The sequence below is a fragment of the Tachysurus fulvidraco genome, chromosome 21 (assembly GCF_022655615.1).
Source record: "Tachysurus fulvidraco isolate hzauxx_2018 chromosome 21, HZAU_PFXX_2.0, whole genome shotgun sequence".
In the NCBI taxonomy this organism is placed as follows: domain Eukaryota; kingdom Metazoa; phylum Chordata; class Actinopteri; order Siluriformes; family Bagridae; genus Tachysurus; species Tachysurus fulvidraco.
This window is the reverse complement of record NC_062538.1, coordinates 17,576,637-17,591,169: the sequence shown is the minus strand read 5'-3', so window position 1 is coordinate 17,591,169 and position 14,533 is coordinate 17,576,637. Positions and strand designations below refer to the sequence as shown.

Here is a 14,533-nt window from a genome sequence, read left to right as displayed (position 1 = left end):
GGAGTTTGCATGTTCTCCCCGTGACTCGGGGGTTTCCTCCAAGTACTCCGGTTTCCTCCCCCGGTCCAAAGACATGCATGGTAGGTTGATTGGCATCTCTGGAAAATTGTCCGTAGTGTGTGAGTGTGTGAGTGAATGAGAGTGTGTGTGTGTCCTGCGATGGGTTGGCACTCCGTCCAGAGTGTATCCTGCCTTAATGCCCGATGACGCCTGAGATCGGCACAGGCTCCCCGTGACCCGAGAAGTTCGGATAAGCGGTAGAAAATGAGTGAGTGAGTGAGAGATGACTGGTTCATTTGCACTGAGAAACACAGAGAAATTCCCCAGAAAATGGTCAAAAACAACACTTTTGCTTAAGCGGTGTTAAGATAAAAAAAAAAAAAAACAGTGATAAGGATGAAAAATTAAGAAGAATGAAAAATGAAAAGTATTTTTTTTCACTATGTGGATGTTAAACAACCAATTTCAAGAAGGATTCTGTTTAAAAATTTACCGCTTATTACTGTGGAATCGGCTAGCAACTGGTCAGTTTTCACAGCTGCCTCTGCCAGCAGGCATTTACCGACTCCACACCTGATAATATCACTACACTACACTCACATACTCTCAAACCTTAAAATGGTGGACCTGGCTATGTTGTTGTATTTTATTTAAATTCATAGACGCTTCCAAACCTGGAAATCTCGATTGTTTGCGACCGAACTTGGCTTTCGATGAAAAAAAAACTCTGACTCCTAAATCTGACTTTCTGAAGTTTATTGCTTCACCCTGTTTTTTTTTTTCTCTCACTCTCCATTAGGGAGTCAGAATCTGCTAAATATTATTTTAGGGGGAGTTTTACGACTTGTGAGTGAGGCTGTAAATCTTTCGACAGTTGGTAATCTTCCAAACAGCCTCGGAGACTGTGGGTGCATTAGAGCAGAGGAAAAGAGTCTGTCGTAGCGTTCCGACTCCACTCGCACTCTCTTTCCACAGACTGATTGATCATCCTGTTTGCAGAGCATTTTATAAGTTAATTGTGAGAACTTTTCCGGTATGAATCAAGAGTTCAAGTAAATACGAAGAGCCCTTATGGAAAAGACTATATAAATGTTTGTTTTTTAAATGTATGGCATTATAAATAAGGACACAATGCACACAATATGCCAAATTGACCTTTCAGGGATGACTTGCGCTAACCTTTACTAGAGTGCTAGTGGTCTTGCTTAAAGTCCAAATACGCTCGACGGCAATGGGTTACAGGTCTCGGCGAGTTGTCTTTCGCTTAATATTGAAGACTATACTTAGAATTCTAGGAAAAGTTCACTCTGAAAAATGCTTATAATTATATAATATAATATATATAATTATGACGTGTTCAGCAATTCCAGTGCAGACATTTTTTGGTTGGTTCTGTATTCGGTTCACGTGTGATGTTAGTGGTTGTGTGTTGCTCTGACATCACGAGGGACACTGGTAGGGCAATTACAGTGGCATTTATGAGGAGAAAAAAAATCTCATAACAGCCAGAGCCGGGCAAGAGAGCAAGGAGTGCTTTTCTCATCCACCATTTTCCAGCAATGTTCAATGGCATATTAATGAGAAATCCAATGAATTGAAAACAACAAACAGTGGACTTGGGGTATCAGAATATAAAATAGAGAGCTTGCGACTAAATCAAGGTCATGAAATTGTCATGCTTGTGTGCTCTTTTTTCCTGCTTTATCTCGCTAGTTTGAGTTCTCAAACTAATAATACAGTCCTTCATACTAAGCCGTCATCTGCTACACTTACAGCTCACTTCACAAAGACAGTTCCTAGTTTCATTGTAATAATTAACATGCCATGTAAAACTGGAGTATTGTCTCTACCCAGTGAATTAAAAGATCTCTCTTCTGAGCTCTTTGTACACTCATGGCATCTCTTTTGATTTTTGTAAAAATAAATAAATAAATAAATAAATAAACAGCCAATCTTCAGCTTTACAGTTCCAGTGCTTTCTGAGATGCTTTTCTGCTTAACGCGTTTGTAAAGAGCAGTTAGCTAAATTACCTTCACCCTCATGTCTGATCATACCAGTCCACTCGAACCACATGGGTCATTCTTCATTTCTATTCATAGAACATCTGTAGAATAAGATGTAGAACACATCTGTACATCTGTAGAACAAGATGTTTTTTTGTTTGTTTGTTTGTTTGTTGTTGGGGTTTCAGTATAAACCCTAGAGATTATGTTTTGCATGAAAATTTGAGGAGAGTTTCTAAAATACTGAAATACTCATTGTCATTGTGAACATGTCCCCCACCCCATTCTGTTGTTTGATGTGAACGTTGCCTGAAGCTCTTGACCTCTATTCGCATGCATTTATGTATTATGCTGCTGCCACAAGATTGACTAATTGTGTAACTGCATCAGTGAGCAGGTGTACAAGTATTCAGCAGTATATTGTAGTACTATATACTGCCCTCAAATGACATTGTATTCTATTGAATATTCTGTGTATTACATTATCTAATACCTGTGTATTCTGTGTATCACATGTATTTCAGTCTAAAATATTGTGCTTTAAAGCTGTAAAGAAAATACTGGATTTGTACATTACTACACTAATATCAAATTGGTATACAAGATGATAGTACTTGGCAACACACACACACACACACACACAGACACACACACACATACGAACAAAAAAACATCATGTTGATGTTTTAAATCCAGGTGCTTTTTACTGTTGTTCAGGGGCGGTTCTAGAGGCGGGGCCACAGGGGCCTTGTCCCCTGCTGAAATCTGATTGGCCCCCGTTCCATCAATCATCGACGAGAGAACAACCGGAAAATTTTTCACAACGGTCACAGATGCAATTCCACCCCCAAACAATTGGCGGCACTCGAACATTTGAAAAAGGAATGACTGCCGAAATGTATTTGCACCGTACTGAATAAATTACTTTTTGTGCTTGAATGTACCCTGTACTTGGCCCCTGAATGTACAGTAACATGTGGCCCCTTAATGGCCCCTGTTACAGAAAAATTCTAGAACCGCCACTGCTGTTTGCTTAATTATCAAGTCAATTTTAAGCCTAAATGATTTCTGCAGCATTGTTTTTAATTCCTAACTACACAGTTTCCACAACCCTAATACAGCCCTCGAAGAGAGTAGACACAGCTAGACTGGATAAACATGTAACTGTTTGTCTGTCACTATTTATAGGACTCGCTATTTGTCAGCGCAAGTGATTCAACCACATTCGACTATTCACTGAATACTGAGAGTTTTTCTACATTTTCCCACCTTTTTTTTTTTAAAGCAGTCCTAATAACGTCTGACCTTGTCTGATTTAGTAAAGCACTGCCGGACTCGTGAGTTATTTTTGTATTCCGAATGTTGGCTGACTAAACAGCAAGACTTTTGGAAAGTACTTCAGTAATAACTGTAATGTTTGGGCTCTTGACTGCAGGTCAAGTGTAAGTCAAGAGTCTGTTCTGCATGTTGGCAAAGAGTTTATCAAACATCAGCTCACATAACATGGCTGGCAATAACATATTAAACTATTCATATATCAGAATGTTTTATTGTGCATACAGATACAGTACGGTACAAAGTAAAGTCAACTTCATACAATGTGGTAAGATTTAAAAGTGAAAATAAAGATAGTACCTTCGAATAGAATGTCAGGTGGATGAGAAATATTAATAGGTGGAAAGCTGCAATTTTTTCTCGGGTGCATAATACCAGGAGGCTTTTTGTTTTTCATTTTTCTTTTAGTTTGATATGCATTTGCAACAAAGCCTGTCATACAGTAAACAAATCATGAAATGAATTTTTATTAATAATTTAAACATCCAATCCAGTGATGCTAAGCACACTAGATATTTTGTCTTGGCATTCTGATCGTAGTACAATCAGTTTACTGAGTATCACAATACATTGACAAACCGGGGTCCGCTGCATGATATAGTTCTGTAATAAAATAAAAAAAAATGCAGTTTTGATGATTTCATCAGTATTGAACCATTACACAAAGATTGATCCAGATTTATTTGCCATTTATTGATCCAGATTTATTTGCCTTCTAAAAATTGATGTTGTGAAATATATTCTGTTGTGTATGTTTTTGTCCTTTTCATACTGTGTGTGTGAGATGTGTGTTTGTATGTTCTTGTGTGTTTTTAGAGGTTTCTTCCTGGTTTTCTCCCCCATTTAAAAGTCATGCTTTGTATGCTGACAACCATCTCTAAATTGTCTGTAGTGTGTGTGAGTGTGAGTGTGTGTTTGTGAAAGTGTTTGGTTGGAACCCGGTTTAGTGTGTCCACTGTCTTGTGCATCAAATCCTCTGGGATAGACTCCAGGCTTCCTATGACCCTGTTTAGAATAAGCGCTACGGCAAACAGACAAAAGGAAGTGTAAATGATTAGAGCCTAGCTATGCTACTAGAAAACTACTACATAAACTACTGCGTAAATCCTGAGTTATCATGATCAACAGCAATATGCCTCTGTTATCATCAGTAAAGATTCTAAGTGCCTCATAATCCATTATTAATGTTGTCTTGTGCCAAACACTTTTAAACGTAAACAGGCTCATTTTTGCCAATGCATGTTTTTAACACTAGACACATTTTCACGTAGGTAAGGATTTGTAAAAAAAAACTTCTTTCTGAACTTTAGCTACTTTTTGTTGAAATGTGTACTCAACAATGCTGTACTAACAAAGGCCGAACTGGTAAAGAACACAGGCTGGAAGTTGGCCATTAAACCGCAACCAGAGTCGACTTTTTTATTACAGTAGTAAGAAAATTTCAGAAGATTAACCTCTACAGTAAAGGCGGTCTGTAAAAACAGGCTTTACTTACCTTTACGAATCATCTGGATGAGGTGATAATTGAGGAGCAGCTACCATAAGAAGAACCATTTCATTCTCGATCAGCCAGGTTATGCAGTGATAAATATACTGTACAATCAGATTTTCTCTCACATCTCAGATTATTCACTAGAAAAGTGATCTAAGCTCTTTTAAGGCATCCGTTCTCTACCTTCATACAGTTAACTTTGACATAAATGAAGCCTGACAGTCTTCTATCTTTGAATTTACTAAAAGATAAATTAGAGACGTGTGTGTGTGTGTGTGTGCGTGTGCGTGTGTGTTTGTGTTCAAACCTCACATACACATATAATAGATGTATTTGAAATCATTCTCAGGAATATATGTAATGTTTGTGTCTCTTTTCTGTCCCAGGTGAATCTGGTGCTGGATGATGGTCGTTCTCTGGGTCTGATGATCCGTGGTGGAGCCGAATACGCTCTGGGGATCTACATCACCGGAGTTGACAGAGGTTCTGCAGCAGAGTGTGGAGGGCTGAAGGTAAAGCCTCACCGAATCCTCCCTCCACACCATTAAAAAAAAATTCTTCACTCTCTCGATCCCGCACTGACTTCCATACTAGTTCTCAACTGCACAGCTTCACTGTTATAACCGTTTCATGTTTCTGATGTCTCTCAGCATTATATCTCACTGTACATTCTCAGTATCTCTCATTTCTGTCGCTGCCTCCCACCGTCATCCAAGCTTTCATTTTCTCTCTCCCTAACTTCCAGCCTTGCCATTTCTCTTCTCTGTTTGATGCAATCTTACGTTGACGTGTGCATCTCTGTCAGGCCTCTGTGATAAAGCTAACACGTTGTATGGTTACAGGCTGTTTCTGCAGCTTGTGTGTGTGTGTGGACCTAAACAGGTGTCTAGCTGGTGTCACGCTCGCATCAGTCATCCTCAATGTCCTTGTGAGCCCCTCACACACTCTGCAGGATGATTCAGAATTCAACCTGGCAATATGCAACTTCATGTCACATTTACACTCATTTTTGGGACCGACTGGTTTTTAGATTCATTTGCCATCTCCATTTGTTTTCAAAGTGGCAATTTGTAATTCTTCGAGTCCTCTGCTTCCTGAAAGATGAGTTGCAGTTGTACTGAAAATGTTGATAAGTCCTTGCCATTCTCTTCAACAGACTGAAGAACCTGCTGTGTAGAAATAATGTGCGTGTGTGGAACAGGGGCAGCCTGGGAAAACACATTGTCTGGCTTTTTATACATACATACACAGATTTCTCTGAACTGAATCTCAATCATTTTAGAAACTCTTTGTCCCAAAATTGAAAAACCACAATTCAACATTTCACACCAATGTCACTTAAAGGTACTTCTACATTTATTCAGTTCAATTATATTTGTATAGCGCAGGGGTCGGGAACCCGCGGTCTACAGAAGCGCGTCTCCCCTGAAGTTATTAGTCGAGCCTGACACTTATCAGCCAATCAAAAAAGAGGCTACACAATAGCCAATCAGAAAATAGCAATATCTGGGAAAGATTTAACCCAACAACCAATGAAAAAAATTGGGGTTGCGGGGGGGTTGGAGATGTCACGCTTGCCTGTCTTCAAAACTTGAGAGCGGAAGAGGACTCAATTAGACATTGAACATTTTATTTGAAAGTAACCTTCAACCCAGCGTCTTTTTACTTAAGGTTAGTTCAAACTGTTCAAAATATTTTTGTTTGCCTGCAGAAATAAAATTTCGTTTCATTGATTTCATAAATGCAACACACTACAGTTTTTTCTATACTTTCCATAAAGGTAAAAAATTATATATACAGTGTTCTCTTAATTTTAGATGTCAAATGGGTTTTGTGGCTCCCTGTGTTTTTTTTTTCTGTGGGAAACGGGTCCAAATGGCTCTTTGAGTGTTTAAGGTTGCCGACCCCTGGTATAGCGCATTTAACAATGGACATTGTCTCAAAGAAGCTTTGAGACAATGTCGATTAATTATATTTGTATAGCACAGTTAACAATGGACATTGTCTCAAAGAAGCTTTACTGATCATAAGAAATATATTACAGAATGTTTAATATTATACAAAGATTAATAATTATAAAAAAGTTAAAGATTAATATTAGACTTATATTTAAATGTGTTTGTGTTTATTCCTAATGAACAAGCCACTCCCTTAGATGGAATACTGTAGGAAGGAACCTTGAGAGAAACCAGACTCAAAAAGGAACCTCATCCTCATTTGAGTGACACTAGAGGGTGTAATGATAAACTGTTATAAACACCAGAGAGTGTTATTATAAATAATGTCCTTTCTACAGTCATGTACAGACCGACAGTTGCGTATTGATTAGGAGGTTGTTGTCCTCAAAGACAACACGGAGTTGGCATCTCCTCTTTGAATGCCCGAATCCAACAGGAACTGGTTCAACACTCAATGCCTCAGGATCCTCACACTGTTGGCCTCTTTTCACTAAAGGTCTGAAATCTTCATGACGCCAAACACAACTGAAGCTGGCGCAATCTTTGGATGCCTTGGTACAGTATTGGCTCAGGGTTTAAAGCTGAACCTGTTGGGCCCTTGAGCAAGGTTCTTAATCTTCTCTGCTCCAGGCGTGATGTATCACACCTGACCATGCGCTTTGACCCCAACCTCTAAAGTTGAGATATGTGAAGAAAGAATTTCACCATCCTGTAATGAATATGTGACAAATAAATTGGCTTCTATCTAAAAATCTATATCTTTTGGCTTCTTCTAAAAATTCACTCCATTTCTCCCTGTTCCCGCTAACATCAATAAGAAAATCATTGCTTATTGACTCACTCACTTCTGTTCCGCTGATTTTAATGTTCATTAAGCCATTTAAGCAGTGTGTAAGCGCGCTCCTCTGTTTTGATGATGATGATGTGACAGAGCCGGAGAATCAGCAGGTGTTTTGACAGACATACGAATTGATCAGGATTATGTCCGTCGTGCATGTTTATATGCAGTGGCATAGAATACATTTTAAAGATATGTATAAAAAAGCAAGTGGCTCCAGATATCGGAACTTATACCATTAATACCGATGTAGAGACTCTGTCCATTGTGCATTGCATCATTTAAACATTCTCTCCTGTTCTTTTTTGGTATATGTGTCATGCCATGAGTGTGTGCACTGCCTCTGAGTAACAATGCTCTATAATTTACTCAGACAACCTGCCTTTATTCCATTTTCACAGCACATTGCTTCTAAATTTGGTGCTTTGATTTGAGATGAATCTCATCATTACGTAGGTTCATGGAAATTTCAAGCTTGTGGAGGAATAATGTTTTTTTCTTTCTTGGAGCCAGACGTTTAGATTTAAACGATCAGAAGATCAGGCTGTGTGTTGTATTTGTGATCCTGGAATGAATCCATTTAAAGTCTAGTGAGAGAGAAAGAGAGAGAGATTGAAGACAGAGAGAAAGAGGGATTGGGACTGAGAGAGAGAGAGAGAGAGAGAGAGAGAGAGAGAGACGAATGACAAGAGCTGTCGAGGTTTTGCTTATGGTAGAGTACCTTGTATTGTTTGAAAACCACAAACGACACATCACAGCTCACAAGACTGCTAGAAAATTAAACTCACTGAGTTTTTATATAATCGGCACATGTTTTTATTCACATGAGCGTACGAAGAAGCAGCGACCATCACTCAGGAATCGATTACATTTGTACGATGACAAGTCGAATGTACATCATGGGAAATAGGAGGAAAGTTCAATAGCTGTAATAAATATTCAGTGTATTATTGTACAGATTTAAACAACATTCATGAAATTAATTATTGCTAAGGGGCCAAAATATCTCATAAATTGTCCTCTGTCTAAACATTTTCAATTGTCAATTTTCTCCATATTTTCACATTTTTACAGTGTCTGAGAACGGCATACTGTATTGTATTATACTGATCAGACACACTATTCTCTCTCTATATATAGAGAGATAAATCATTTGAAAAAAGCCAAGATAAAAAATAAAAATAAAAAATAAAATAGTAATAAAAAAGTAATTATAATAATTCTTTATAGGTAAAAAGTTAGTTTTAAACAAAATGAATCATCATCTAGGCTGCTCATAATTTATTATATTAAAAAGGCATAATTAAGCCAAACATTACTGAGGACGTTAGGAGCGGTACGCTGGCTTTATACATCCATATCACAAATAGCAGATGTGATGTACTAAATTGCATTAATTAGTCAACAGTTTGGAAAAGGAATTTGTATAAAAACAAACCTGTGATGAGCCCATAACTGATTCTGGGGAATCGCTTTTGGTTTGTTTTTTTGTTTTAGTACCACAGCCTGTTTGCTCATACAGTAATACAGTCACCCTGCTGCTTTGTGCCTTGCTTGTTTTTGGCTTACATTTTTTGATAATGACATACAGAATAATGATTTTACATCATCTAGATTTAAATACGTAGATTTTGGCTCAGGTAGGTTGCTCTGCAGCCAGGAAAAATCACTGGTGTATTTAATCCGCTCTGGTAGGTAAAACAAAATGAATCAACGGGAGATAACGCTCTGGAATCTGGTTGCTTCTGTAATTTATTATACATACATACAATTTTTTTTTTTTGCATAATCTTCATTCACAACAACAAGGAATCCATCACACAAGCCCTTTGGTACCTAATAGCTGAAAGCAGGAATAATGGTCTTATATGCATGCCTTGTAGTATTAGAATTAGCTCTGGTGCTTTTGGATGTGGTTCTACAGCTAAGCCTTGAGATGGAGAAATGATGGATAAGGGATAAATAGAGGAAAGGGTGAAGCTTGGACAGCATGAACCCTGGCCATGACAGATCTGGAAATGAGCAAGCAAACTCCTGATCCAGGACACTTGACATTTTGAGTGATGGCATCGGTGCAGCAGAAGCAGGCAAGTCTTACACACGCATTTCTATCAGCAGAATAGACAGAAAGGCTTTCACAGCCCTATAGAGAGTGGTATATACAGGCGACTTTACGCAACATATCGAATTAGATAAAGGAATATTTTCAATAACATTTGATTCAGAAAAGGACAAAAATCTAAGCCTACATCTATCTACATCTATAATATAACAGACATTTAACCAATAAACGTTTCTGGCCTAACCCAGAAATAGCACCTGTTGTGTTTTGTATGCCGAGCAAATAGGAATCTGTCAAGCTGATTATTTTCACTGCACCTGAATCAGAGATGAAGCTGAAGGCGATGATGATGATGTACAAATGTTGTTAAAAGAACCTGCCGCTGTCTCCATTATACTCATCTGGGATGGCTGTGATGGATGGATTTAATCTCCTCAATAAAGATTATGACCATTGTTCTCCACTGGCCACACCGGTGTTTGTTGCAAAGCGTTACCTGTCCTCTTCTTTTATTTTCAGTCCTTGTATCTGGAGGAAAAGATAAGAAATGTTTGGTTGTAAAATGCCAGAGGTCTTAATAGCTAATGCCTCCCATAGACTGTTAATGAGATGTAATAATGAGGTCACACAGTGGGAGCTCTCTTGGATCATTGATGTTTGGATGCACGTTGTATCTCGTACACAGTCGAAAAGCATAATGCACACCAGGGCAGAATGTTAGTCAGACACACTTTTCTTTAACACCTCATCCAAAACGGTTTGTTTTCCTTTTATACCACAGTGGTTTGCAAATGTTTTGTCAACATCTGTACATGTTCATGTTGAATGGGCTCGGTCAGAGGGCCTATGGGATCAGGCATGTACTCTCAGAGTGGCTATAGGAATCGATGTACTGTCAGGGTGTCTATGGGATCAGGTGGTTGCACTGGGAGTGACAGTGAGAGTGGACAGGTGTAATCAGAGTGTCTGTGGGAGTCAACTGGTGCAGTCATTATGTCTGTGGGAATGGACACACATGTCAGTATTGGTGGGAGTGGACAGATGCTGTCAGAATGTCTGTGGTAGTAGACAGATGCTGTCAGAGAGTCTGTAGGAGTTGACATGTGCTCTCAGCATGAGCTGGAGTGGACAGGTGATCTAGGAATGTCTGTGGGGGAGGACAGGTGCTGTCAGAATGTCTGTGAGAGTGAATAGGTGTGTCAGAATGTCTGTGGTAGTGGACAGATGCTGTCTGAATGTCTGTGGGAGTAGACAGGCATGTCAAAGTGTTTGTGTGGAGTGGAAAGGCATGTTGTAATGTGGTGTGTCAGAATGTCTGTGGAGTGGACAGGTGTGTCAGAATGTCTGTGGAGTGGACAGGTGTGTCAGAATGTCTGTGGAGTGGACAGGTGTGTCAGAATGTCTGTGGGAGTGGACAGGTATGTCAGGCTGTCTGTGGGAGTGGACAGGTGTATCAGACTGTCTGTGGGAGTGGACAGGTGTGTCAGAATGTCTGTGGAGTGGACAGGTGTGTCAGAATGTCTGTGGAGTGGACAGGTGTGTCAGAATGTCTGTGGAGTGGACAGGTGTGTCAGAATGTCTGTGGAGTGGACAGGTGTGTCAGAATGTCTGTGGGAGTGGACAGGTATGCCAGGCTGTCTGTGGGAGAGGACAAGTGTGTCAGAATGTCTGTGGGAGTGGACAGGTGTGTCAGAATGTTTGTGGAGTGGACAGGTGTGTCAGACTGTCTGTGGGAGTGGACAGGTGTGTCAGACTGTCTGTGGAGTGGACAGGTGTGTCAGAATGTCTGTGGGAGTGGACAGGTATGTCAGAATGTCTGTGGGAGTGGACAGGTATGTCAGGCTGTCTGTGGGAGTGGACAGGTGTATCAGACTGTCTGTGGGAGTGGACAGGTGTGTCAGACTGTCTGTGGGAGTGGACAGGTGTGTCAGACTGTCTGTGGGATTGGACAGGTGTGTCAGACTGTCTGTGGGAGTGGACAGGTGTGTCAGACTGTCTGTGGGAGTGGACAGGTGTGTCAGACTGTCTGTGGGAGTGGACAGGTGTGTCAGACTGTCTGTGGGAGTGGACAGGTGTGTCAGACTGTCTGTGGGAGTGGACAGGTGTGTCAGACTGTCTGTGGGAGTGGACAGGTGTGTCAGACTGTCTGTGGGAGTGGACAAGTGTGTCAGAATGTCTGTGGGAGTGGACAGGTGTGTCAGGCTGTCTGTGGGAGTGGACAGGTGTATCAGGCTGTCTGTGGGAGTGGACAGGTGTGTCAGACTGTCTGTGGGAGTGGACAAGTGTGTCAGAATGTCTGTGGGAGTGGACAGGTGTGTCAGGCTGTCTGTGGGAGTGGACAGGTGTATCAGGCTGTCTGTGGGAGTGGACAGGTGTATCAGGCTGTCTGTGGGACTGGACAGTTGTGTCAGGCTGTTTGTGGGATTGGACAAGTGTACTCAGAATGTCTGTGGGCACAAGTGGCTGCGGTTTGAATGTCTGCTGAAATGGTTTGTGGCAGTCAGTGTGTTTTCAGGAATGAATAAACAATGGAATTAAGAAATCAGTGCAGCTTCACCTTGTGTCTCCAAAACACCCTGCCATTACCCTCTAACATTATATATTATGTACCCTTGCTATATAAAGCAAGGCTGCCTGATTTTAACATTAAACCACTGCTTAGATCAAGTTCAATAACTTTCTTAAATGGAGAATGGCTTATACACAAAGGCATTTTTCACTGTGCGACTGTAAAGCATTTTAATGGAAGAGGCTCATAATTCACAATGTTCATATTACTAAAGCTGTTGTTCAAAAAAAAGAAAAGAGCCTTTTTATGGTTTCATTCATTCTGATGAGAAATTAGATTACACCGAAGCTCAGCTCGAATACTGTGATCTGCATACTGAAATTGCAGTAGTGCATCTGTCAGTCTATTTAAAGTCCCAGGATTCACTCATGTTTAGTCCATGGGCCACACAGGAAATGTGTTACACAGATTGCATCCTGGTGGAAACATATTTTAGAAATGTTTGACATTTTGCACGCTATGACAATATATTCTTTCTTTAGTAAAACAAAACATGATCCTCAAAATGATCCCTGAACACTTTCCTAACTTATAGTAAAGGAATATGAAGACTCAGTTGATTTCTTATATCACAATCACAGATGAAAATTTATGGGATGAAAATTTCAAAATGTTCAGAGATAAGACTTTAAAATGCTAGATGTCTCTCGCTAACCGACCCACCCACCCATCCACACCATATCCCACCCCACCCCACCCTGCTATGTATCACATACAGTATATGTATGTAGGTTTCCTGTCTCACCCATACATTAGCCAAACTTTATGTGACTTTATGTGACAGATGTGACAGTAAAAGTGACTTGACTTGACTTGACTTGATGTGACTGCCTGAACGTTGTCAGTGGACGTCACACTTACGGCAAATGACCGTTTAGGTCACAGTTCATGTGACAAGTAGTCCTGGTTTATATATAAATATATAATACAGCTGGACAGCCTGGAAAGTTAGTTTAATGCTAGTTCATTAAAACCTAATTACATTATTTATCCATTCGCATGTTTATTGCTTTGCACATTTTGTGTGTATCTTACTTCCCATGGGTCCTCATTTGTGTACGATTTTTATAGTCACATTTATATCCAGGCATCTGCTGAACACATAGCCGATATATGGGCCACGTGTACCATTAATGGGAAGCAGTATTTCAGTTATGCATTTTAGACCAGCACTTTAAGGCCCCCATCGTAATAATTAGGGTATAGAAATTGACTGAAAAACAGAGATTACGTTTTTTTTTTTTCACTTAGGCTGTCAAATGCATTATTACATAAGATTAGATTAGATTCAACTTTATTGTCATTGTGCAAGGTACATGTACAGAGCCAATGAAATGCAGTTAGCATCTAACCAGAAGTGCATAGATGGCTTATTTACAAGTGGCAGTGTAATAAATAAGGGTATGAGGTTATACAGAAGGTGTAGTAATATGTACATATAACTGAATAAGGGTATATATAGTGTGGTTTTTATATAAGTATGATACAGTATGAAGTGGTATGAAGCATAAAACCAAGTAGTACAAAAAAAAGGTACGTTTAGACAAATTTTAGTTTTCACACCAAACACTGTGTAAATATTTACTTTGAAAGTTTCTTGTATTCACAGTCAGCTTATTGCATGCATGAGTTGATTTCCTGTACACAGCATTCAGCTTATGTAAATCACCCACTTGTAGTCCGTGCTTCTGAGGCTGTCAGATTTTTTTTTTTTTTTCAGTAGAAATGTCAAAGAGAAAAAAAAAAATCTGGGATAGAACATGCAGACTGAAGGTTTTATTCAAAGCATTTTAAGTATGAGGAAAGAAAACTTTTTATAATTACAGCAGCAGTTTAAACGCAGCAAATCTACAGTATCCAGGTGGGATTATCCATGAAAGCAAAGGTGAAACTTGGGCTTGATGTGTTTTATTTATTTATTTATTTATTTAAATTTATGTATCCATGTGAAATTTTTTGCGGCAGCAAAAAAATCAGTTCATAGTGTGGAAAGCTTCAAGCAGAAGAAGTATCAGGATGAATCAGGCAGATCAGAAAGGTGAGATGAGCAACATAGTAGGAGAGAGAGAGAGAGAGAGAGAGAGAGAGAGAGAGAGAGAGAGAGAGAGAGAGAGAGAGTTGTTCTTATGCTATAATGGTTTCAGGGGTATATATTATACATTGGGGCTCCAGCAGGCTTAGGTATGACATTATAACTAAAAGGAAGAACCAGAAGATAACACCGGCATGCTACCACTCCACCATCAACAAGCCTGAGTGAACACATGAGATGGCA

At 39.6% G+C, this 14,533-nt stretch overlaps 1 protein-coding gene across 4 annotated transcripts in view; it reads left to right on the top strand.

Moving 5' to 3' along the window:
* Positions 1-14,533, top strand: part of whrna (whirlin a) — a 92,304-nt gene that overhangs the window by 43,925 nt on the left and 33,846 nt on the right. For all 4 annotated transcript variants that reach the window (XM_047805987.1, XM_047805986.1, XM_047805988.1 and 1 more), the window contains one exon: positions 5,218-5,343. In XM_047805987.1, coding sequence (XP_047661943.1) covers positions 5,218-5,343 — 126 coding nt within the window. The remainder of the gene's footprint in view (positions 1-5,217; positions 5,344-14,533) is intronic.